The sequence below is a fragment of the Sceloporus undulatus genome, chromosome 5 (genome assembly GCF_019175285.1).
Source record: "Sceloporus undulatus isolate JIND9_A2432 ecotype Alabama chromosome 5, SceUnd_v1.1, whole genome shotgun sequence".
NCBI lineage: Eukaryota > Metazoa > Chordata > Lepidosauria > Squamata > Phrynosomatidae > Sceloporus > Sceloporus undulatus.
Window position 1 is genome coordinate 121,927,670 of NC_056526.1, and position 24,860 is coordinate 121,952,529.

At 37.4% G+C, this 24,860-nt stretch overlaps 1 protein-coding gene across 1 annotated transcript in view; it reads right to left on the bottom strand.

The window, feature by feature from the left end:
* Positions 1 to 2,254: 2,254 nt before the first annotated feature.
* CHIC2 (cysteine rich hydrophobic domain 2) overlaps positions 2,255 to 24,860 on the bottom strand; it is a 31,455-nt gene continuing 8,849 nt past the window's right edge. Inside the window, exons 2-6 of the mRNA XM_042467557.1 lie at positions 17,630 to 17,684; positions 17,066 to 17,221; positions 9,569 to 9,625; positions 9,341 to 9,400; positions 2,255 to 6,299 (exon numbers count right to left, since the gene is read on the bottom strand). Coding sequence (XP_042323491.1) covers positions 6,249 to 6,299; positions 9,341 to 9,400; positions 9,569 to 9,625; positions 17,066 to 17,221; positions 17,630 to 17,684 — 379 coding nt within the window. The 3' untranslated portion in view covers positions 2,255 to 6,248. The remainder of the gene's footprint in view (positions 6,300 to 9,340; positions 9,401 to 9,568; positions 9,626 to 17,065; positions 17,222 to 17,629; positions 17,685 to 24,860) is intronic.

Here is a 24,860-nt window from a genome sequence, read left to right on the forward strand (position 1 = left end):
ATTTCATGGAATGTCAAAGATCAGTACTTTGTTACTGGAAAGATAGTTTCTCCCACCTGTGATCAAACAATGCTTGCAACATATGAAAGAATAATGTGCAGACGAAATTTACAAACAGACTTGTACATTTGGTCATGTTTTATAGAGAGTTAGGACTAATGTGGTTTATTTTACTTCCTTTTGCATTTTTATTCTCCTGCTTTTGTCATCCTGGAACATTATTGTATGTTATTGAGATCTCTTTTGAATCTAATTTTTAAAAATTAAATGAGATATTTTTTAAAGGAACAGATAAGAAACAAGTGGAAAACCCTCAGAATCCTGAATGCAACCGACAGAAATGCCGTCAGAATCCCGAATGCAACTCTTCAGCAACTTTTGATTAGGAACCAATAGAACTATAATCATCACTGCAAATAAATAAATGACAATAAAAAAGGTGGAGCTCTTCTTCAAGATCTAAGTAATCAAGGGGGAAATTAAACCAAGAGTAAGTACCAACTATATAGGCAATGGGGAGCACATTATATAATCAGGATAAAATAAATGATGAAAACTATATGCAAGCACTATATAAGAGAGATGAAAGGATATCAGATTCTTTCAAGGAAAAATCTTTTCACAATGAACCCAAAATTTTAGAATGAGAAGTGGAGGCTGCTCTCAAAGTACTAAGAGAAATAAATCACCAAGACCAGATGATATATGAATAGAGCCATTTCAAGCTGTAGGCAAAATCCATTTGAATTTTTAAAAAATCTGCCAGCAAAACAATGGTCCAGAATAAAAAGTGCTCAATATACATTGCAATCTTCAAGAAAGATGACATCAGGGACTGTACACACCAGAACAGGCTGCTTGTCAGGACAGAATATGAAGAATATGAACAAAATCATTTCATGTGCAGGTTCAAACAGGCCTGCATCTTATCACCGTTTAAAATTGATGCAGAATATATTTTATGGAAAGCAGAATTAGATTTGGAGGAAACAAGTGTAAAAATTGGAAGAAGGAACTTCAACAAATTAAGATATGCAGATGACACCATATTATTAGTAAAAACTGGCAAAGAACAAAAAGAATGACTACAGATATACATAACTTAAAAGTGGATGATGAAGACAGTGAAATGAAGACTTTCTATAGTTAATTAGTTCAATCATAAATCAAAATGGAAACTGTTGTCAAGAAATCAGAAGACTACGACTTGAAAAGACAGCTATGAAGGCATGAAGTAAGATCTCTCTTCCTTTTCATTTTCTTTTCTTTTCTCCCCCCCCCCCCCTCCTTTTTTGTTTTGTTTTTTTTTTTTTGTTTTTTTGTATTTCAGATTTCTATGCATGTTTGTAAAAGCTGGACAGTCCTGACAGCTAGCAGAAAGAAAATCAATTGATTTCAAATGTGGTGCTGGAGGAGAGTTCTACAGCTATCACAAACAGCCAAAGAAATGGGTCAGAAGGCAAAGTATTTGTCTTTGGCTGCCCTGAACTTTCATTAGAAGGCAAAACAAATAAACTGAAGCTCTTACTTTGGGCATATCATGAGGCAAAATAACTCAATGGAAAAAGTGGTAGGGCTTGGTAAAATGGAATGCAGCAGGAAACAAGGAAAACAATATTACAGATGGATTGATTCAATAAGGGAAGCCATGGTCCCAAGTCTGTAAGACATGAGTACAACTGTTATGAATGGGAATCTTAGAAGTCCCTCATTCATTGGGGTGTCACAAGTCAAAGATAATTTGATGTCAAATTAACAACAAAGCTCCAGCTCTATGGAAGGTCCCATATCGGAATTACATATGAGCTGAAAATGCCAACTAATATACACAGTAGTTTTATGTATATTGGTTGGGAATAAACAAAACAGACATGAAACTATATTTAGTAGTTACATTGTGCCATTGCACCACAATTGAATCTATAAAAGCAGGAATCAGTCTTTTTTAATCAGTTTTTCAAATGTATCACCACCATTACAATGAAAATTTCATACAATGAAAATTTACTTTTAGCAACTAAAATATATATGTCCAAAGAGTTGAGCTACTTTTTAGTTTTGTGCTTTTAAGTTATTCCCCCACTCCAAGTACTAGAGTAAAAAAAAAAAGATCTCTTGTAAGCAAAGTGTAGTCTCAAAACAAAACAAAACAAAAATGTAAATGATCCCTGGCATAGACCTAGATTTGGTCATGTTTAGAGTATACCCATTGATATCAAATGTGATATAAGAAATGAACTGATTTCAGTGAGTCTGAAGTCAACAATTTTTTATATATCATTCAAACAGACATTGCTTAACTGCAGTCACAGAAGGATATGCAAGACTGGTCAAATGTATAAATGGATTTAGAGTGTGTGCCAGACAATCAAAGCTATCTGGCTTATGCAAGTAAGTGCTACTCAAGTGATCTATTTACTTAAACAGTGTAATACATGTGCCTTTCACAAGGCTGTAGCTGCTATTCACTGTTAAAATGCATGTGATTTCTTTGTTCACAAAGTATGAATTGCCTTCCTGTACAAGAGCACTCTTTATGAATTATGCTGCTCATCCAAACAGAATACTCAGATGAACAATTAACACAACCTGATGGTATGATGAGTGGATTACAAAGGCCATGCTTGATGGGAATGATGGAAATTCTAGTCCCGCAATAAACCAGAGGGTGCTAGGTTGCAACAGATTACCTGAACCAGCCAGAGACAAAGGCTAGTTTAGAGTAATATACGTAATACCGAAATACTTCTCACCTCTGTTAGCCTGTATTTAGTTTGACCTATTTGCTGTGTGCCTTCAAGTAATTTCCAATTTATGGCAACCCTAAGGCAAACCTATTACAGGGTTTTCTTGGCAAGACGTGTTCAGAGGTTTGCCTTTGCCTTCTTCTGAGTCTGAAAGAATGTGATTCGCTCAAGGACATCCAGTGGATTTCCATGGCTGAGCAGAGATTTGAAACCTGGTGTCCAGAGTCACTGTCCAAACCACTACACTACAAATTTGAACCCCTAATTTGTTAAAGATTGCAGAATACATTAATCCTTTTGCGAGAAGGTGTAAAACTGACAATGTGATAATTTGACTTACTAAATGCTATCAAGAAACTCTGAAGTACCAGTGATTCCAAAATTCACTCTGCTCAAGAGCATTCCACACATAAAAGAATTTTAACATGCAGAAAGAGCTCATACACATGCTCAGGGGGTCCCCACTAGCTCCAAACAACATGAAAACCTAGCATATGACAAAATGCATAGAAAGAATAGTTTTCACAGAAATGAATGGTGAAACCAATGGCCTGACTTCTAGAAAGAGGCTAGTAGCCATAAGGATTTTGTCAGTCAAGCAGTACTGATTGTTTCCCATCAGGTTCTTCACTTTAATCAGTCAAGACTATATTCCAGTACAGATTGTAATCGTAATTGAGACCACTCGAAACCACAAATTTAAACATAGTGAGCCAGGAATCGGCACCATCCTGGCTTGAAATGCTAGCAGGCTGCAGCATAGTATAGAATTGTGCCTGTTGAACAAACCATGGGGTTTTGCTCCATGGTTGGTTTATTGTGCCTTCTGGCAGCAGATTGCTTCCCTTATCCAGTTTCAATATATCAGAGAAAGAAACATATTGATGCTTTCCTGGGTTTCTCAGAAAGGAATAAACCAGAAAAGGGAAACTGTAACCAACTGCAAAGCTGAACTCCATGGTTTATTTAGCCTATGCACCACCACACTACTCACTCATTTCAAGCCAGGGTTCCCTAGCTTGTTGTCTTGTGGGGTGAATCCAGTACTCTTAAATCCATGGACATGAATGGGCTTAATTGTATCTAAGTCTGTGCTAAAATGTAGTCTTGCTTGATTAAGATGAAAAATTGTGTCTTTCATTACAAAGGTGTGCCCCAAACCTGAAAATATTTTAAAATATATTATAGGTGGCTCTTCATAGAAAAGAAGAGAAATACTTTCCAATTTCCTTATTTGAAATAAGCAGAAAATAGACAGCAGGAAATTATTTCTGAAATTTTGAATAAGACTACATATACTGTATTTGTGGGGGGAAAACACATTTATATCACAAATGGAATCTAGGCATATATTTTCAGCAAAGACCAATGAGCATGATCCAGCCAAAGCCATGTTCCTTTCAACAGAAAAATGCTAAGAGTATGCATACTGTTTTCTCATTGAAGTCAATGGTGCCTAGTTTGGATCTTGGCATTTGGATTACTTCCAAGAGTAGGATAAATATGTGAGATAAATGTCAGAGAACTGAATGTTGTGATATGCAAAGAATAGCCTCGATAAAACACATTTCAAAATATATTTCTAGCCATTAAAAGTATTGCAAAGAATGTTTAACTTTCTAGTGAAGCTCCATTATGAATATTGAAATAACTGGCAAATAAGCAACAAACATAAGCATGATGACAATAACATGAAACTTGTATTTTAAAGAAGAAAACCAGTATTCTTGCAGTGGGGTAAACTTTTCATTAATACAATTAAGCAGGTTGCATTTGTTGGCTATTCACATTATTGCTCTGCTACATGAAGAACAGGCCCTTAATGTTACAGTCATGTCCACTGAAGTCCAAACAACAAGTTTCAGAAATAACTGCATTAACTATGCATTAAACATAACACATGAAGATATGCACAGCCAAGAAACTAAGAACCGGTCTGATCAAAGCATACTATCACATATCCATATTTTAAAAAATGTTTTCTTGTGCAAACAGTACAAACAAACAGTACAAACAAGAAACTGAAAGTTAGCCATGTAAACATGGAACAAACAAAGAAACAAAATAACAGAATCTGAGGTACATTAAGTATTTATCCAAAACATTCGGTAACCTATTAAGTCAATCAATCTATTTTTGATTTATACATCTGACACACAGATGTAAAAATCAAGATATTATTAATACATCCATAGCTTCTGGTACAATGTCGTCAATATTTTACATACAAAAGCCCATCCCCAATGGAAAATTTAAAAATAAGAAATGAGGAAGTTAGTTGCATTTCAGCCTCACAACATTAATGAGACTTAAAACGTTAGTCGCAACTAACCTGGCCCAGTGATTTTAATGGAGCATAAGAACAACTAATTTTCTTTGCACAGGACCAAAAACACTGTTAACACTTGAAAACTCAAAACTACTTAAGTATTTGTTTTAACAAATATATTTCTGACAATCTTGCAGCCTTGTATACTATTAGATCTGGTAAACAATAAAAACAGTAAAGCTGTTACATGGCATTAGCCACAATACATATGCACACTTGCAAGGCATGCACACACCCTCACACTCTCTCAAACATGGGTTTGTTGGAAATATAAAATTAATCTGTTCTTTCAAAAAAGAAAAGAAACAAGAAAGATGATTAAGAGAATGGGAACTAGTTGAAGGATTTACGTTCCATTCATTCCTCCATGCCTGCAATCTTTTAATTACTACAAAGTCAACTACTGTTATATGTGATACAGCCCTCTATGAAATACTAGTGATTTATAATCCTGAGCAGTATTCACCACTGGACACATGCAAATCTACCACTGATTCTTCTAGTGGAATAACAGCAATTTGTTATCAGGTTACTTGGGGAGGATCATCTTCAGAGTAGATGGAAGTTCTTCATGGGGAAAAAAAAATCTGAGAATGAAGTGATGCTTGGGTTTCATGGAAATTATCAAGAAATGCTGCTAGTCACCCCATAGATGGCTGAATTTATGTCTCACAAGGAAGAAAAAACTGGTATATATAAATGTGTCACTGGCAAAATATGCGGAGATTCAGAGTGCATAGGTTAAAGTGATTGCCAATTTTCACAATTTACAGATGTCGATCTCAGGGTTAAAATATCTCAGTTATAGAAATTTTTGGTTGCATGTTTATAGCTGTGTGTGTTCACACATGTCTGTGTTCACACACATCTGTGTGTATGGATAAAAGAAAAACATGACTGGAAAATCAGGATACAGTGATAACAGAAAAGGGACAGATAATAACTTAAATCACGCTGACATTTGCATGAAATGACGTCTCCAAAATTTTACAAAATACATTTTGAACATGCTGCTACAAAAATAAAAGAAAGAAAGAAAGAAAAGAATTACTGAATGAAGAACACCACAAGTTTCTGTAGAACCAATGCTATATCACCACCAGGAGAGCACCAAGCAAGGCACCATTGGAAAAAGACAACATACTTGGGAAGTCTCTTAAATAAAGCAAATGCTAGTCAGGTCGGAAAATTGGTGTCTTTGGTAAAAATTCTATAAGAATGACCTGTGCAAAAGAGGAGAAAAAAAGGCATTCAGTTACTTATTAAGAGCACTATCAATTTTAAAACATATCAAAATCTCCCAAATTTTCTAGTGTAAACAAAATAATAACAGTGGCTGGAATCCAACCCCCTATGGCAGGAATGTCTAAGGGCATATACATACCCACAGGTGTTTTGACTTGCGTTAAATATATGCATACATGCACATTTACACAGCCCATGCACATAAGTATTTTGAAAACTTGATTGCTAATATAAAGAAAAGCACAGAAATCTTTAAGTCAAGAGAGAAAAAGTCTTACTAAAATGTAACATGATGGGTTTATTGCATATATCCCAGGTTACTCAATCTCCTAATCCACATGGAACCTACAATATACTGTGGGACACATACCATGTACCTTTACAACATCCCTGCTCCTGCAAGCCTCTGGTTTGTAGTACTCTTTGTGCTACTGTTCAGCTAAAACTCAGCTGTTTCTGAGGCCAAACATATTTTAACTTTTTTATTTCAGAATAATCTGGAGTACCACACAATGGGATATTGTAGCACATTTGAGTCTAAAAGAAAGAAAGAAGAGGATAGCATGAGCTTTCGTAGACTTGAGCCTACTTCTTCAGATGCATGTTAAGATATTCATCTGACGAAGCAGGCTGATGTCTACGAAAGCTCATGCTATCAACTTCTTTCTTTCAGTTAGTCTCAAAGGTGTGACAAGATCCCTTTGCATACTGGAGTACTGCAGTTTTAAATAATACTAAAATATATTACAGTACAACAAAACTATAATCCAATCCAATGCATACCTACAATAGAGTCTTGATTATCCGTCCTTCGGTCATCTGACATTCTGGATTATTCAATGCCACGGCTGCTTGGGGGTGTGGCTGTAGGCATTTCCACAACCCCAGACACGCCCCCAAACATGGCGGCCGTGATGGGCAAGGCGAGAAGGGCGAGTGAAGCCTCACCCCAAAATATGGCTCAAATTGCAGCGGCGGCAAGCAAGGCAAGTACCTCCAGGCCCCAAAACAAGGGCCAAAGCATGGCAACGGGGAAGGCCCCCAAACACGCCCTCCGGATTATCCAACATTTTTGGCTATCCGACTATCCGCCCGTCCGTTTATGTTGGATAATCAAGACTCTACTGTACTTAGAAACAAGTCCACTAAAGGTAATGGGTTAGAGCGAAATGTTACTCTCCATTAATGGAAAATCTTTTGTGACAAAACAAGTCCTTATAGAACAGAACCTGTAGTCCTTAAACATGACCTTATAGAACAGAACTTGTAGAAAACCCAATGAGGCTTTCATCAAATAAGTGTGCAGCCTAATATGTAAAATATGTTGTAAACTGTAAATATTTAATTCTATTTTAATTTTCACTTTTTGTATGTTTGTAGCTGTATTTTCTTTTTTAAATGAAAGCTGCCTTGAGTTCCAATTTTGGGAGAAAGGTGGGATATATTATTATTATTATCATCATCATCATCATCATCATCATCAATATATTAATATTATAGCCAATCCACTGATCCATCACATCCTCATTACTCATACAGTGGTAATCAATTCCATAACTGAGTCTTGAATTTAAACAGAAATTAAAAACTTAACACTGTTATAGCTGAAGTCAGAAAGGTTTTCACTATAACAATGCCTAGTCGGTTTAAATGAGAACATATGTATTATAATATAATATATTTAGAATGTGCTCAAAGTAAGAAGGGATTTTAGAAATTTCAAAATATTTAAAATACAAAACAACATTTTTTTACCTAGGTCAGTCTCAAACACCTATGTAAAATTTCCTTTCCTGCTTCCAATTATTGCAGCATTATGTGTCTTGGAGCATAAATTAACACGTTCACTATCATAGATGATCATAAATTAACATGTTAAGTACAACAGACATTAAAAAGAAAGAGTTTGTAGAACTGAGCTATGGGGGAAGCATTTTAGCAATCTTTTATGTTTTAAGCAAGGTATTGGCCTTAGTATTTCCTCTTTTCTATAGTGCTAACATAGAAAATCTTTTAAAGCTTAATATATAACTAAGTACTGTTTTAAATCAGTTTTCTAATGTACTATCTATAATGCATAAATGTTTTCAAAAATTACATCTTTTTAAAAGATCTTTTCACGGTGGGAATGAAATAGCTAAATTTAATAATAGACAAGATGTATAATTAAAATATACTGATGTATTACAAACAGCTACAGCTACATCCATTTGAGAGTTAGTTTTCATTTGTTAACCCCTGTTTGTGTCTTTTATAATACTATCATATTTATTTTAAAGCATTCCCATACTTCAGCAGTGCCCCATTCCCCAGGACTTCTCCAGAAAAAATTAAAAGTGGGAGTGATGGAAAATCAGAAAGGCTGAGTATTTGGGGAAGGGGTTGAATCAGACAAGTAAGCATAATACAGGAACCTTTTTAATGAAATTGCAAATCTTATTTTCTGTATAACCTTTAGAATCAAGAAGTAAGAGCACCTCACCCCCATTTCCCTCCTTTCTTACTTTTAAGACTTTTAAACATTACTGTGAACCTAGTGATGCTCAAGCTACTTTCAAGACTGCAGAGGTATGGGGGCAGTTAAAATCTACAAAGTCTAAAGGTTGAGTAAGCTCCAGCAGCTTAGCTGAAAGGTCTTTTTCCATATGCTGAAACTCGATTAGCATTACATAAAACAGCCTAGGTCTAACTTGCTGTGCAACCAAAGTTGCAGTTATTCTTTTTATATGGCATTTGGAAATTTCACACTCCATCAACACATGTTCAACCCATTTTATCCTGGCAATTAATTTATTATTTTTTCCAAGACACAGTGAAGCCTTGTTTTCAAGTCATTCATAACTTTATAAATCAGCCCTATGCATAAAACCATACATCTGTGAACCGTAGAAAATCCTTGCCACTCAGGCGATTAAGATCCTGACACCTTTGCTGATTAATAATCATGGAAAGAATAAGATCAGAAGCAAAATAAATGATCATTTAATAGAGAGACGCACAAAACAGCCCTTTAACTTACATATTCCATCATGTTATTCGATTCACATTTCCTTTTGCTTAGCCTCCAATGCAAGCACAGCTAGACAAGAGGGAGAAAAGGAAGAAGAAAAATGAGCTGTATTTTATCGCCAGCACAGAGACTAGTCCATTTGTCCACCTTTCATATTTCGCGTTCAACAAAAGCATCTGTTTCCATACTGTGCAATTCAGGCCTCAGCAGTACGAAGCTGCTCCCTGCGGCACTCACCTTGTGGTATAACCTATTGTTTTCCCATTCTAATAACTTCTCAATCGATCTTCGTGTCTGGAAGACAAATGAGAAAGAATTTACTCTTAAGTAGTTTTTGAAAAAAGTTTGTTTTGCAGCTGCCTTTGTTTGGAAAAGTTGGAGAGAAGGGAAAAGAGGTAACAGACAGTGAGTGAGTACAGGGTGGTCTGTACTGAATCGTTTGTATTAATTATAGCAAAGATAATGAGGGTTAGGGTTTTTTTTTAAGAGAGTACTATTGAATAAAGCAATATTAAGAAATATTTAACTGGATGATCAATTTACCTACACGTGTACAATGTAAGTCTAATACAATTTTCAAGTACTTTTAATAGTTTTATTCATTGACACTATTAAATGAGCCAATGAAGATCCACTGAACCTAGTGGGGCTAACCCGACCGAAATACAAAACAAACAGATGGCAAATCAAGCATGGGACAGTTTTTATATACAAATATATTGCTCAATTGCGACACATAGAAAACATAGTGCCACAAACTAATTTCACATACTGGAGCTCTACATTTGTGTGTTTTCAATTTCACATTTAATGTAGATGCATTTGTTAATTAAGTCTTCTTCAAACTATGTTCTCTGGTTTCAACAAAATATTTAAATCCTTTTGCACTAAGATGCTGTTAAGTATCCTGACCTAGTTATATTAACATACAAGAAGCACATCCTGCTGTCCATAGTCACTTAGTCACTTGACTGCCATATCATAGACTGCTCAGCAGTAAAACAGGATTTACTAGTCCTTATGAATAAGAGAATAAATCACGACACCAGGTGTTGAGATGAGACCAGTGTTGCAGGTGCAAAGGCATGGATCACTGAGCCTTGTGGCAAATTCAGCTTTGTACAGCTGCAGCTTCCTTACAAGAGACGGAGGGGCAAAAAGGGGGGGGGGGACATCTTGCATTTCAACTATAGCTAAACAAGAGATGCTACAGAACAACATCTTTATGAAATAAGCATGATTTTTCAAAAAAAGAACACTTCAACTCAAACCCACTGAATATATGCTAAAGGTAAACGTATTTACTATTAGTGATTTCTTCTGATTTCCAGTAACTGTGCTGTGACTACTTGAAAGATTCCACTTTGTTATGCATGAATTATGCATTTTTACTATTCCATTATTCCTTGCAAAAGAAGGATTCTCAAGAAGTTTAGGACACTTTGCAATAGCAGCAATGAAGTTACTGCACTTTAGTTTTAAAGTTCTGTTCCTTCTGGTTAATACTTTATACTTAATTTTATTAAAGACAGTGCCTGCCCTCTTACAATCATCAGCAGACCTCACTTGTTTCTTTGTAAAGATAGCCTTTTAGAGTCTGCTCTCCTTTTAAATGAAAATAGGGCAGCAGTTATGGTCACACTTTTGTTAATTTAGTTGCCAGTCAGCTTCGAAATCAAAAGAAAATAAGGCTGCAGAGTGTAATTAACATTCAGTTCAGTCGTTTTGTCCCTTGTCTAGCCCCCTGAGCTTTGTTCAAATTGCCATCTGAATGCTGAAGGCTGTAGGGAAATCGATTTGATTCTAATCGCACCATGAAAAGAACATGATCTAACTGCTTTCAGCCCTCCGTAAATCTGTACTAGGTCTTTAGCACAATGCAACTTCCAATTTAAAAAGCACTGAATGTCTCGTCAATGACTTTGTGAAGAAAAAAGAACAAGGAGCAGACATAAAAATTCCAATAGTTGTTTAAGCATTAAAGCTCATTTGCATCACAGCAAACCTGAAAAGGGCTGACCTCTCAAACCGCCTCTCAGGTCTATGAAGTTGTAGCCTTGACAAGCTCACATTGACAGAGCTCATTGACTCTGAAAGGCTACTCTATCAATGGTGAAAAATGGCAATAGGTTCTACTCCGAGCAGGCATCTGCCTGCCCACCCGCTGCTAAACCAATGGCAAAACCGATTCAAAAATTGTGAAGCTACCTTGTAATCTTCCTTGCCAGAACCTTTTAAATAATAGATTGAGACTGCTGTACAATTTAAATTTCATTGCTTGCACAGAGGGGAAGGAGAAAAGATGGGGAGAGAGAACAGCTTCCCAAATACTAGTACAATTAAAACACTTTACTCTCTAAATAGGAAGCTGAATACAGAATATTTAATACAACACTATAAAGGAGCTTCCCATACTTTTTACTGAACACACTTTCAACATTTAATTATTGTTCTTCTTACTGGACTGAGGTCTTAAGTGTGAAGACTGATGGGATACTGGTTTTTAAAGCAAAATATCATAGAAGTTAATACAAATAAGTAAGGAGACGGTTTATCTTCTACACATATACTGCCGTTTAATATTAAATTGCTATTTTAAAACTTTTAAATGTCATTTTAACACAGCCAAACTAGCAAAAGATTGCAGTAGATAAAGCCAATGTATGTCTGAGGTTTAGAAGAACATTTAATGTTCATAAACTGCAACTTATGTATATACGGTTTGCAATACTTTAAAAATCACTCAACCGACTCTGGTTGAACAAAAGACGAATGAAAGTTTAAACGAAACATTGGCAAGTACCTCTAACCCTGGGAAAGAAAAGGTGAATTAAGCAACATCATACAGTTCTTTTCCTTTCCCCTACTTGACAGGTGAAAAAAAAAGACTTGCACGTGCAGCTTAATTAATCATGTCACTTGACAGCTTTGGTGATTTACAGTGAGGAGCAGGTGAAGACATTCAAAACCCAAAAGGGACTCTTGATTTGAGTGTAACATTTGGATGACAACCCAGTGGATTCTTTCTCAATGGCATGGGGAAAACCTAGAGGACACAGTTGCTAACAACAAAACAAGAGTTAAGTAGAAGAGAGCTTATTAAGAAGATTTAAAAGGCAACAACAATGATTATCTTTCCTTTCAAACTAATATGAGATCCAAAATAAATTTGAATGTTAAGAACCTCATATTAGGAAACGAATCATAATTACTTAATAAATGGAGAGGTGTGACTTCAATAATAGATCTAGGAAGAGATGTGATCTAAATGCAGCTTTCTTAAGCATGTTTACTGGGAAGTATTACTATTATATAAAGCATAATAATAATAATAAGTAATTTCAGGGACGCAACTCTCACAGCAGCCATTTCTTCTAAATTTATATTATGTTGTGTAAAAGGCTGGAGACAGTGAAACAGTGTAAACAATTTTAAAATTACAATATTTAAGATCCAGAATAAACCATTTAGAATGCTATAGTGTCATGATTTCTTAAATTAATGTACACATTTTCATTAATCAGTCAGAGACATTTGAAGATCCAATTCCCAGTTGCCACTGACAGCAAACAATTGTTTCAGACTTGGTGAAACTCATTCTAAGGTTCAATAGCCTGTTACAGACTGCCAAAATAAAGCTGCTTCGGGTCTCTTTGGAGGTATGCTCTTTAAATGATGCCTGGGTCCTAAGAGTCCGGAGGTCACGCCAAAGCCACACTCCATTCCTAAGCACTGGAGTGCAGCTTTGGTGCAGCTTCCGGATTCTTAGGATGCATGCATCATTTAAACAGCATACCTCCAAAGAGACCCGAAGCAGCTTTATTTTGGCAGTCTGTAACAGGCCAATATGAGTATTTCATTACTTTAACTGCTGCTGCTAAAGTTACACACACACCACTATAATTTCAAGAAGGTTAGAAAAGCATGAAAGTGGAAGTTTCCCATTCAGAAGGTTTAACCACTTAAATAGGAAATTTGGTCATAATAGGTCATTTGTCATATTTACACAAACTCTTATCAAAAGGCAATTCGGATAAAAAGAGGGACTCAGGGTACTCAACACATCATTCTGTATATTACTACATATATATAAAAGTACTAGGAAACTATGCCTTTAAGCATTTCATTGTACATTAAATTGTCCATTTATATACAACACAGAAATACTTCTCATAGGAAAATGTGTAACGTGAAGACTCTCATTCTATTGCTTCGAAAGAGCTTGAGCAGAAAGGAATGCTATTATTTTAAATCAGCCAAACAGAATCCTCCTTCATCCAATGGAGCATACATAATTTGTTTAAGGAAGCTGGACTATAACAGTATATGAAAAAAGTGATCTCGGTCAGTGGTTCTTAAATTGTAGGGAGGGACCCCCAGGGAAGCCATGAGAGTTGCTCAAGAGGGACATGAGACTTGGAGGCTTGATCCCACACTCCTCTACCCAAACTTATTCCATCTTAGAAGGGAAGAGAAAGGCAAGGAGGGTGCTTGGAGCATCTGCCTGAGGGAGGGGGAAAAGGAAGAGGAGAGCTATTTTCTTACAAAATGTTTAAATATGAATGTGCATAAATGTGTGAATGAAAATACACACACTAAACAAAAAATATTTTTATTCATATATCAAGCAGGGCACATGTAGACATTAAGCGGGTCACAAGGGTAAAAAAGTTTGAGACCACTGATCTAGGTCTAAGATAAACTATTTTTTTAAAAAGTAAAGCACAATACTTCAAGGAAAACAGATCCATTTTCTTTTTTAAAACTGTAGGTAGATAATTAGCTGCTAAGATTTAAGTACTAGAAAATGTCATGTTTCAGTTCACTGAAAATATGTGAGGCACAAAGTTAATGTAAAGGAACTAGAATTTAATTGAAGGATCAAGTCTGATGTATGGTGACAAGTTATATATCAAAAAGTTTTCTGGACATGTGATAATAAGATGCATGCCTTAAAAACTTGGGTAAATAATTAACTAAGCCCCTGGTGGAAATTACACAAAACACAATGATCCTATCAGTGTTAACTAATGATGCCTCAGAAACTCAAAATAGTCAAGTATAGTATGTTTCTGATACTAAGTCAAGCATAGCACTATTCTGAGATGTACATGAGCCATGACTTAAATGGAACAATTTTAAATAAAAATTAATCAAAAATTAATTTTTATTTTCAACGATTCTCTGAATGGTCTGCAAGTTTTTTTGTAGGGAGTGGGAAGGATCTTGGTAAATGTATGTCAATATGAAATAGTACAAGCTTTTTAAAACCTTTTCTTAAGGAGGAAGATGGAAGGCTCTTTCAGACACTAGGATACATAGCCCTGGTGCTTTCTAAACACCATCAGTGTTTTCCTGTAAATGGTCCCAAAGGATTGTACAGCAAAGGGTCAACTGCCAGAGGCTGGGTGGCTGCATCATTCCATGCAGAACCCTGAAGAGTCCTGCACCTCCCTTTAGAGCTGCAGTTCTCAACCTGTGGGGGTCACAACCCCTTTGGGGATCGAATGACCCTTTCACAGGGGTCACCTAAGACCATTGGAAAACACACATTTTATATTATTACATTAATAATTTTATGGTTGGGGGTCACCACAACATGAGGAACTGTATTAAAAGGTTGTGGCATTAGGAAGGTTGAGAACCACTGCTTTAGAGGGACAGCCATCCCCGCTTCAAAAAATTGTGTTCATTTTTTTCCTTCCCAAATGGTCCTAGCCTCTGGGGTGCTAGTGGCCACTTTGCTGAATTTTGGACCTCTTTGCACCCTTCCTCCCCCATTCCAAGCCCGAATGGGCCATATTTCAAAACAGGAAGTGACAGGGTGATCATTTCCTGTTGGGGGGAAGACCATTTGGGCTTTAAAAAGGAGAGTCCTCCCAAAACACAGTAAAAAGGCTAGTAGCGAGCCCCCCTTGGAGGCACTATCTGAACATCTGATGAACAAAACAAAAATTAATACCCCAAAATGTTGGGACATGGGGATATTAGGATTCTTGGGGTTAGGCTTTTCCCGACTCACATACGAACATCTCCAAGCACTATAATAAATGACTATCTGTCACCATTTCAAACTTTTCAGAAAGAGTTTTAACTTTAAATGAATGTTTAAAAGCTAAAGAAAAAATTTAAAACTCCCCAAGCCATCCCAAATTTCTGTGAGGCTGTATTGTTATTACTTCAAAATCTTGAAAATGTGAAGCTTTGTCAAAACTTTAATATATAGCCTGAATCTTACTGATTACTCCCAACCAAGGTACCTATGGAATCAACTGTTGGCTGGTAAGTCAACATATATTTCATTCCCTTTGATTCCATGTGTCTAATGTAGTTGGAATTAACAATAAGATTCAGGCCCCTGTATTTGTAACATGTGGATCAAATTATAATGGGGTCAGTTTACTCATCACTATTATATCGATTACATGAAAAAATATTCAGAATAGATGTTTTTCTATCACCGCAGCAGCTCAGTTTTCTCTAATCTATTTTATTGCTCTATGTATTCTCATCATGAAAAACAGTGTAAATCCCTAATGAATTGAACAGTACAAGTGATTCAAGACTAAGTATGTATAATACACACACACACACACACACACACACACACACACACCATCTATTTAAAACGTGAATGTTGTAAGATACATGATGGGTGTTCACCAGGAAGCAGAATAAAAAACACTACAGTATATAAAAACAAGTTGAAAATTGTACTATTTTGATGCATTATATTACACACTGGAATTTTATATAAGGTATCTGTACACAACCCTACAATGTGAAGCATTTTACAATAATTAATATGAGCAACTGGATTTTATCTAACTGAAAAACAAACTTTTTTGTAGTTGTCCAAGGAAGAAGTGGTGGGACTCTAAAAATACATCAGACACTGTGCAGTAAAAATCACTGAATCATTCTTGAGATGCTTTGTGAGGAAGGAGAATTAAAGATGCAGACGTTTTCCAGGCATCTTAGAATCTCCTCACAGGAAACATAACCACAGTTGTTGTTTTTTAATTATTTCATAAAACAGACTAAGGTACTGAAAAACACAGTAGCTAACTTAAGACGAGAGTGTATAACAGTGATGGCGAACCATTTAGGAGTCGAGTGCCCAAACTAAAAGGTCTTCCAGCACTGGGTGTTACCTGGTGCTGGGGGCAGGACTTCTGCTTTCTGGGGGGTGGGACTTCCGCCCCCCAGAAGGGACTTCCAGAGAGGAACTTCTTCCCCTCCCTTTCCAGGCCTTCAGCTGCCTCTCCAAAGACAGCTGAAGGCCTGGGCGGGGGTGGGGGGGAAGCAGGGGGAAGAAGAGGAACAGGTGTGCCTCTTCTTCCTCCTCCCCATCACTGTCCCCAGGCTCCAGCTGCCTCCAGAGAGGTAACTGAAGGCCAGGAAGGGTTGGGAAGAAGGAGGATCAGGCGCACACCTCTACCTCCTCCTCCTCTCCCCACCGCATGCTAGGGGAAATGGCGCCACATGCCATCTCTGGCACACCTGCCATAGGTTTGCCATCATATAACAACTATAACAACCAATACAAAAGCAAATATATTTTAAACTGTTTTAATGTAGTGTTATTTAATTATTTTGTTTTACTTTTTGTATAGTAAGACTAGCTGTACTTTGTTATAATTTGTTGTAAGTCACCTTGGCACTCATGTTAAGAGAAAAGTAGGTTATAAATTTAATTAATTAATAAATAAAAATAAGTGCAATGTAACTTACTCTTTTACTGAGGCAGATTACTGGCCACATACTACAGCCTAAAGTGCAGCAGCAGCAAAGGCAGCCACAGAGAAGCCATCGGACATTAACTGGAAGGTTCTTCTTGAGACAGCTGTTCACTCTGCTGATGCTAGCTTTAAACTCCTCAGGTGCAACCTGTAAAAACAAAAATCATGAAGCACTGCAATACACATAATAATAATATTATAATAATAATAAGTTTATTTGTATTTTCCCGCTTCTCCCAAAGGATCGAAGCGGGATTACAACCAAAAATCTCCATACAGGCAATCATGTGTAAAATACATATCATAAAATGATAATGCTTGAGTTCCATTACTTTCCCCCCTTTAAAGACAACAACAGGTATCCAGTTGGTTAGCCAAAGTACAGCAGACTCATTCATTCAATTGTTAAATGCTGAGCCAACATATTGAAAAATCCCACTAATTCAATGGATCCATTTTAGATAGAACTAACAACAGGATTAGAGTGACATGAAACTCGCTGAATAATCACAAAATTAGTTTTTCTAACTACCCTGGCCCAAGACCCAATACTTACTTTTCCTGTTAATGATGAAGGAAATTCTGCTTCAAATTTGTTGCTCAGCCCAAACCTACAAACAAAAAATCAAAACATTTTTCATTACACATGATACAACAAAGGAACGCTTCACTAAACAGCAATGGCATTTGATGTGATAAAATCATACGTTTAGAAAAAAGATACTTGTAAAAGTGTGGATTCATAAATATAAGTCCATAGTATTGAAGGGAAAATGTTTGCTCATTTCACATTCTACTGATTCGTAACAAATGCATAAAGTTGGAAAGTGTGGTGCTGTGGTTTGAGCACTGGACTGGGACACTGGAGACCAGGGTTCAAATTCCCACTAAGCCATCGAAATCCTTTGGGTGAGCTTGCGAAGTCACACTCTCAGCCTCAGAGGAAAGCAGACAACCCCCCCCCCCCCGAACTTAGACCAGCTATGGCAAACCTTTTAGGGACCGTGTGCCCAAACTCAAAGGCGTTCTGGCACCAGGTGTTACCTGGTGCTGGGGGAAGAACTTCCAGGGGGAGAGAGAGCAGGACTACTGCCTTCCAGGGGCAGGACTTCCCTGGAAACAGCTAAAGGCCCAGGAGGGGAAGAGAAGAGGAGGAACAGGCATGTGCCTGTTCCTCCTTTTCCCCCACCCTCCTGTTTCTCCGCATGCCCTCCAAAATGGTTCCATGTGCCAGAGAGGGTACACGCACCATTGGTTCACCACCACAGCCTTAAACCAACTACTTGATCTAAGGAAGGAAGTAGAATACAAGCCATTACACTGTTATAAAAGCCTGAGAAGAAACACCTGGAAAGACTGAGAGAAAAACCCGGAAAGACTGAGAGAAAACCCTGGAAAGCTTTCATTTTTCTCAAAGTATTTTTTAAAAAATTAAAAATTTGATTTCCTAAAAAAAAGTCACAATGTTCATAGTATTGCTACCAGACTTTAACTCTCAACCTCCAACATACACAAACCAAATGATTTCTGACAAAATTGTAGAGTTAATGTTAGAAGGGACTTTCACAACATCAGGTATTTGATCCAGGAATGCAGTCTAGGATTCTACCAAGCATATCCCTTGGATAACATGACACAGCCTCTCTTCCTTGCCTTTTGTCTGCTTCAAATTCCTTCATTATATTCAGCATGTGAAAGACCTAGGTCTATATGTAGAAATACATCAAATGAAGAAATAATCTTACATAGGGAAGGGCAGAAAAGGTTGATGCAATCTGGACAGATTTTTAGACATCCTTGGAGATGATAAAACTGAACAATTGGAAGAAACAGAAGGTGCTGATAGTAATAGCTCAGAAAAAAAAAGTTTCATGAAGCAAAATTAGTATGCAGTGAGTTTTAGTCTCTCCCTTCCTTTTTCTTCTCAGCTTTACCCTCTGAAAATGTCAGCCTTCTGTGTCTGCCCAACACTGGTGAATAAGTTCAGAATACAAAATAACTGCCTTTGTTTCAGAATAACATTGATGGTTTCTTCTGTTTTCAGCTTTAATCTTTTGCTGTTTCACATAAACTAGTGACAACTAAGAGATGTTAGATTTTTTAAAGTTCAGCACTTTGTATCTACAATTCTTTTTTTAAAAACCCAACTTTTAAATACAATTAATACATCTGTAAGTGTCTGAATAAACTACATCTTTATATTTTAATGTATTCAAGCATGATATTTATGAACAAACAAAAAGATAAAAAGGCAAAGGTAGTCCCTTGTGTGAATGTCAAATTGCAGCCGACTGTAGCGGTGGTGCTCATCTCCGATACTAAGCTGAAGAGCCGGCGATGTCCGGAGATGACTCCAGTGGTCATGTGGCCAGCATGACTGCACCAAATGCTGTTACCTTCCCTCCAAAGTGGTACCTATTTATCTACTTGCATTTGCATTATTTCCAATTGCTAGCTTGCAGAAACTAGGACTAGTGTCAGGAGCTCACCCCATCATGCAGCACTCGGGCCTTGAACTGCCAATCTTCCGATCATCAGAATTTGAGTCTTAACCACTAAGCCATCACATCCATATGAACAAACAAAGTGGCACATAATACATATTTTGTTCCTGAACTAATAAAATGGCTTTAGATCAGTCAAGTATGTACTGTCTACTTCCTATTTCTCCTCAGATTTCTGTCACTTCCTTAACTACCATTTCTGGAAATTTCTAAAATTACTTGAAATTTTAAATATCTTTTTACTGTATTTATATATTGCTTTTCGGCCCAATAGTTATGAAAGTGAAAATTGGCAATTGGCAATACAAAACATCAAGAACAAATGAATGAAAGACAGCAACAGGTGGAGGTTGGGCACTGTGAAAACAGCTCTCTGAACAACAGAATGATTACAAAGACAGGACCAATACTTAAAATTGTTTTAGAAAATTACACAAAAGGTGCTTACAGTATATGTGTTAATGCATGTGCCCTTCCCCTCTAAGTTCTGTCAAATAAGAAATACTGTTCAATCACACCAAAGTTGGGTAATCAGGCTTAAGAACAGAACTTCTAAAGAATAAGCCATGGAACTTTTGCAGAAACTCTGGAAGTAATCATGTCATCCATCCTTAACCATAAGTGACTTTGCAAGGTCAAGCGGCTGCATTCGAAGTATCTTAAGCTCTTGGGGCATGTGTTATTCTCTCATCTTGACCTCCCTCTTTCTAGTAGTCAAAAAAGTCTGACCTTTTGCTCCCAAGAACACAATTAACTGTGGAGAAGAGATTATACCATAAAAAAAGAATCATAATGAACCATGATGGCCTGATAATTAGCCACTAATAACTCCCATGCAGAGGAAAAGAACATAGGAACTTGAGTAAGTGATCTACAAAGTGTTAAAAGTTAAAGTATGTGCAAGCCTTCAGGAATTGATGCTGTAGTCCTACTGGACATCTCTCCACACAGAAAAGTAACGGGATCAAATTAGTAGCCCAAATGTATTAGGGACTGAAATTTCATCCTGGAAGAACTGAAGCTCAACAGCTACAAAGTCTGCATACTCTATCTGTACAAACACATGAGCCTCATCTCCACCCTGATACAGATACCAAAAACTTCGATGGGAACCTAAAGCCTAATACATCACAATCATCACAAAAGCTTTTAAAAACTGGACACATACTTTATTTTCCTGAAGCACAAGAAAGGAAATCTTCTCAAAATAGGTAGCTAGTAAAATGCAAAATAACAACTGCTTTAAAAAAATCAACTGTGTATGTGTTTCGTTTAGAATGTAATTTGTCTCAAAATGAAATCTGGGTATAATAAAACAAGTTAAATATAAATACCTCCGTTCATAATCCTTTCTCACACACAAGGCTGGGTTTTTATTTTATTTACATAGGATATGAAAGGCAGGTGAAGAAATATTTAACATATGAGTATTCTGACCCAACAAGTCAAGCAGTATAAAACATTTTATAAAAATTAAAGTGTGTATGGCCCACAAGTAAACAGGATGCAAATTATTTGTCTTATGGAAAAATGCTGGTTTGGCACAGTAAATGCCAACTTTGCTTTTGGGAAATTCTGGGCACTTATATCACAATTTTTTTCTAAAATCAGTGCATTACCAATTGCAAAATTTCACCAAATTTTCATCTATGTCTCTAATTGACAGGTAGAAAAAACAGAGGCAGTCCCTTGCCTTATTTTATAAACCCCCCTTCCCCCTTTATGGTGTCTCCTGTACCTTACAATACCAGTGCCTGTACTTTTGTGGGAACACAGACTGGCAAGCAAGCACATATATAAACTCAAAGACCATGGAGTGCTGCAGCTAGAGCAGAAAAATTTGTCTAGCTGTCACGCTCTACAGCTGGGTCTCTGGGTTTATGGATATACTTTCCTCCTGATCCCTTTTGTTCTTCTTGGTTTGTTGCTAGCTGTAGGGCATTCAACTAAGTGGCAAACTCTTGGCAGGGAGGAAAGAAAAATCACTTGGCAAACATGGAAATAGGAAAGGAAGGAAGTCAAAATAAAAACAAGAAAGAAAGAAAGAAAAGAAAGAAAATATAAAAATGTCATCTGCAGGAATTTGAGGCATATTAATAGAGGGCCACCTTAGTGCATAGTTAAAAAAGAGAGAGATGAGAAATATGGATAAGGTGTGCAAAAGAAAAGATGGTGCAGTGACAATCTTAAGATTTACTGCCCACAATGGGGAAAAATTGCATGTCCTTGCTGTAATATATTGTGGCCCTTATCTTCCAGTAATTGATCATGCTCTGTATCATTCAATGGATGCAGACACCTAAACAAACCCAGTAATTTTAGAATCTGTCTTCGTCTTTCCATCAGTAAGCAGATATTGTTGTATAGTTCAAAAGGCATGTGGCCTGAATAAAAAAGGCTCTTAACAATGTTCCTAATATTAAAGAGTTTATTTAGTTGCAGATCAATGCTTTACTTGTTACAGCAACTAATCAGGAATATTTATCTAACTAATGCATAATTTACACAACAATAATCTGACTTTAATCCATCCCTCTTGGCAGTCACTATTTAAGTATGAACAAATCAAAAAAGATAAATGGCTTTTACATTCTCTTCTAACTGCAGAAATGCACACATGTGATGGCAAAAATCAAGCAACATTTATAAGTGCATTTGTTTGCATGCCTACTCACAGCTATGATTTCCTTTCTGTTCAGGGACTATTTCTAAAATATCCAAAGACTTTGGAGTACTGCTTACCCAAGGTATCTACACAACAGCTTTAAAGTACGCTACATCTAAGAACAGCTGCATCTGTCAGCATATCAACTCTAAAATAAACATTGGTGATATCTCTATTAGGAAAACCAGAAGGTGCAAAAATCTCCACAAATTCATGTAATTTAGGAAGGAGGGGTTGACACTTTCTGCTTGGCCTAATGGGGTATCACCAATGTGTGGTTTGGATTTTGATTAATGGCTAACATAGTCCCCCTGTGTTTTTCAAAGGTCAGCACAATAAACAGTAATGTATGTGTGTGTGAGAGAGAGAACACGCATCTTCAAGTTGCCTATCTACTTGTGGTGACCCCATAAAGTTCATAAAGTTTTCTAAGGCAAAGAATATGCAGTTTGTCATTTCTTTACTATGAAACTGTGCCTGGCCGTCTCTAACCTAAGTACTAACCAAGCCTGACCCTGTTTACACTCCTCACATCCTACCCAGTCCCCCTCTTTAAATATTTATTTTCTGCCAGGGGATTTAAGAGGATTAACAAAGAAGGAAAACAGGGAAGCAAAAGTTAGAGCTCCACCCTTCTATTCTCAACAGACTCATGCCCTAAACACCATTTTAAAAAATCTGTAATTATTTCTTCATGTGCATCTATGTCCTGTAGTTTTCAAAAACAGTTCTAAAACGGGGTTGAACTGAGCCTAAGGCTAAACCCCTACATAAACTTTCCTGTGAGTACATGTCACTGAACTCAATGTGACTCTGAACAGACATGTCTAGGATAGCACTGTAAGTTAATAACATTTTGGTCCCACTGAAATTTGTGTGAAAGCTCAGTTAAATGTCATTAATTTCAATAGCCCTTACAGTAAATGCATCTACGTAGGGAATCACAGATTCCAGTCCATGAGTTTCCTTCCACACCTTCTCAACTAGTAATCATAAGAATACCCCGAAGTAAGGAAAATATTTCAATCATTTTTTCATATTACAGTACAGAAAAAAAATCTCATGAACACCAGACAGTGTAATCAACAAGCAATTCAATCTTGAAAAAATACTGACCATATGTTAAGCTCATAAGCCTAAACCCATCTCCATAAATCACATCCATGTGGCGACTAGACAATTGTTAAGTTTCCAACTAGACTGGTGATTCCCAAAGTGGGTGGTACGCCCCCTCTATGGGCGGTGGAAGGGGCCAGTGAGGGGTAGAAAAGGGGCAGTAGGGGGTGGTGAGGGGAAAAGGGGGTGGCAGGGGTTCCTTCAGTCCAAGCATTGGTGTGCAGGAAAAACAAGGGGAACCAGCAACCTTTGGGACCATGGTGGGGATAAGGGTTGCATGAAACTTCTTTTCAGTGTCCCCAGAAAATCACCTCACGGCCCCACTGATCATTTTGTGTGGTGGTATCTCTCACTCTTTGCCTGCCCATGTGAACTCACTCTCTTACCAGTGTCATTCACTGGTAGTGGCAATTGGGACACTTGGGCACAGGGTATTGCTTCTGTGGCTCAGGGCGGCATCATTTTAAGACAGACTGGAGTTAGAGCACATGGTAGGGTGAGAAGTGGTGGCAAAAAAGGAGATTTCAAACTGGGTCCCAGACTGAGCTTTATGAACTTTGCTGGGACTTGGCTGGCAAGTTGGAGTTGCACTGCTACTATCTTCAAACAGAGGTAGCAGAAGAAACAATTTTTGGGTGAGAGACAGGCTGTGTGAGAGAAGCTGTGTGGGGAAGACATGTCTCTGGGAAAAGAGTATCTGTGTTCAATCCTTGGAAAAAGGCCTTAGTCTTGGAGCAACTGCTGAAATTAAAATCTCTGCCTTTCCAGCCCACACCAGTCTCCAGTCCAGAGCTTGTGGCCTCTGTAAACCCCCCTACATATGTACCAGTTGCACTTTTCTCTGTCCCAATGAAGGATTGAGCATCCCTCCTCTCTAGGGAGAAGCTTCTCCCCTGCATTTGATCATCCTGGGAGCAGCAACTGAGCAGCAACCAATAGGCCTCTTGTCCTCATTGGCCTTTGCTGCAAGGCTGGCATAGGTGAGGCCTCTCGGTCACTGCTCAGCCAGCTGCTCGGTTGTTACTCCTAAGATGACAGGGCACAAAGGAAGCAGCAACTGAGCAGCCAGTCAAACAGTAAACAAGAAGCCTCTCTGCTGTGCCAGCCTTAACTGCAAGCCTGGCACAAGCAAAAAGCTTCTTGGTTGCTGTTCAACCAGCTGCCTGGTTGCTGCTCCCAAAGTGACTGCGTGAGAAGGGAATAGTAACCAAGATTGGTTGCTTTGGATTTACAGTAGAAAAGTTAAAGGTAGGGTTGCCACCCAAAATGAAAGCGGGGAGGTAGCCTTAAAAAGTTTGGGGAACCTCTGAATTAGACCATACTGCAGGAAAACTTCAAACATCACTACATTAGGAAGAAACCTGTGAAATTTGTATGGGCAAGTTCTAACAGTGCAACCCTTAACAATATGGCCCTTTCAAGTCAGTGAGTTTACAGGCAAAATGGAATAGTCCTACTACAGTGGTACCTCGGGATACGAATTACCCAGCTTACGAATTTTT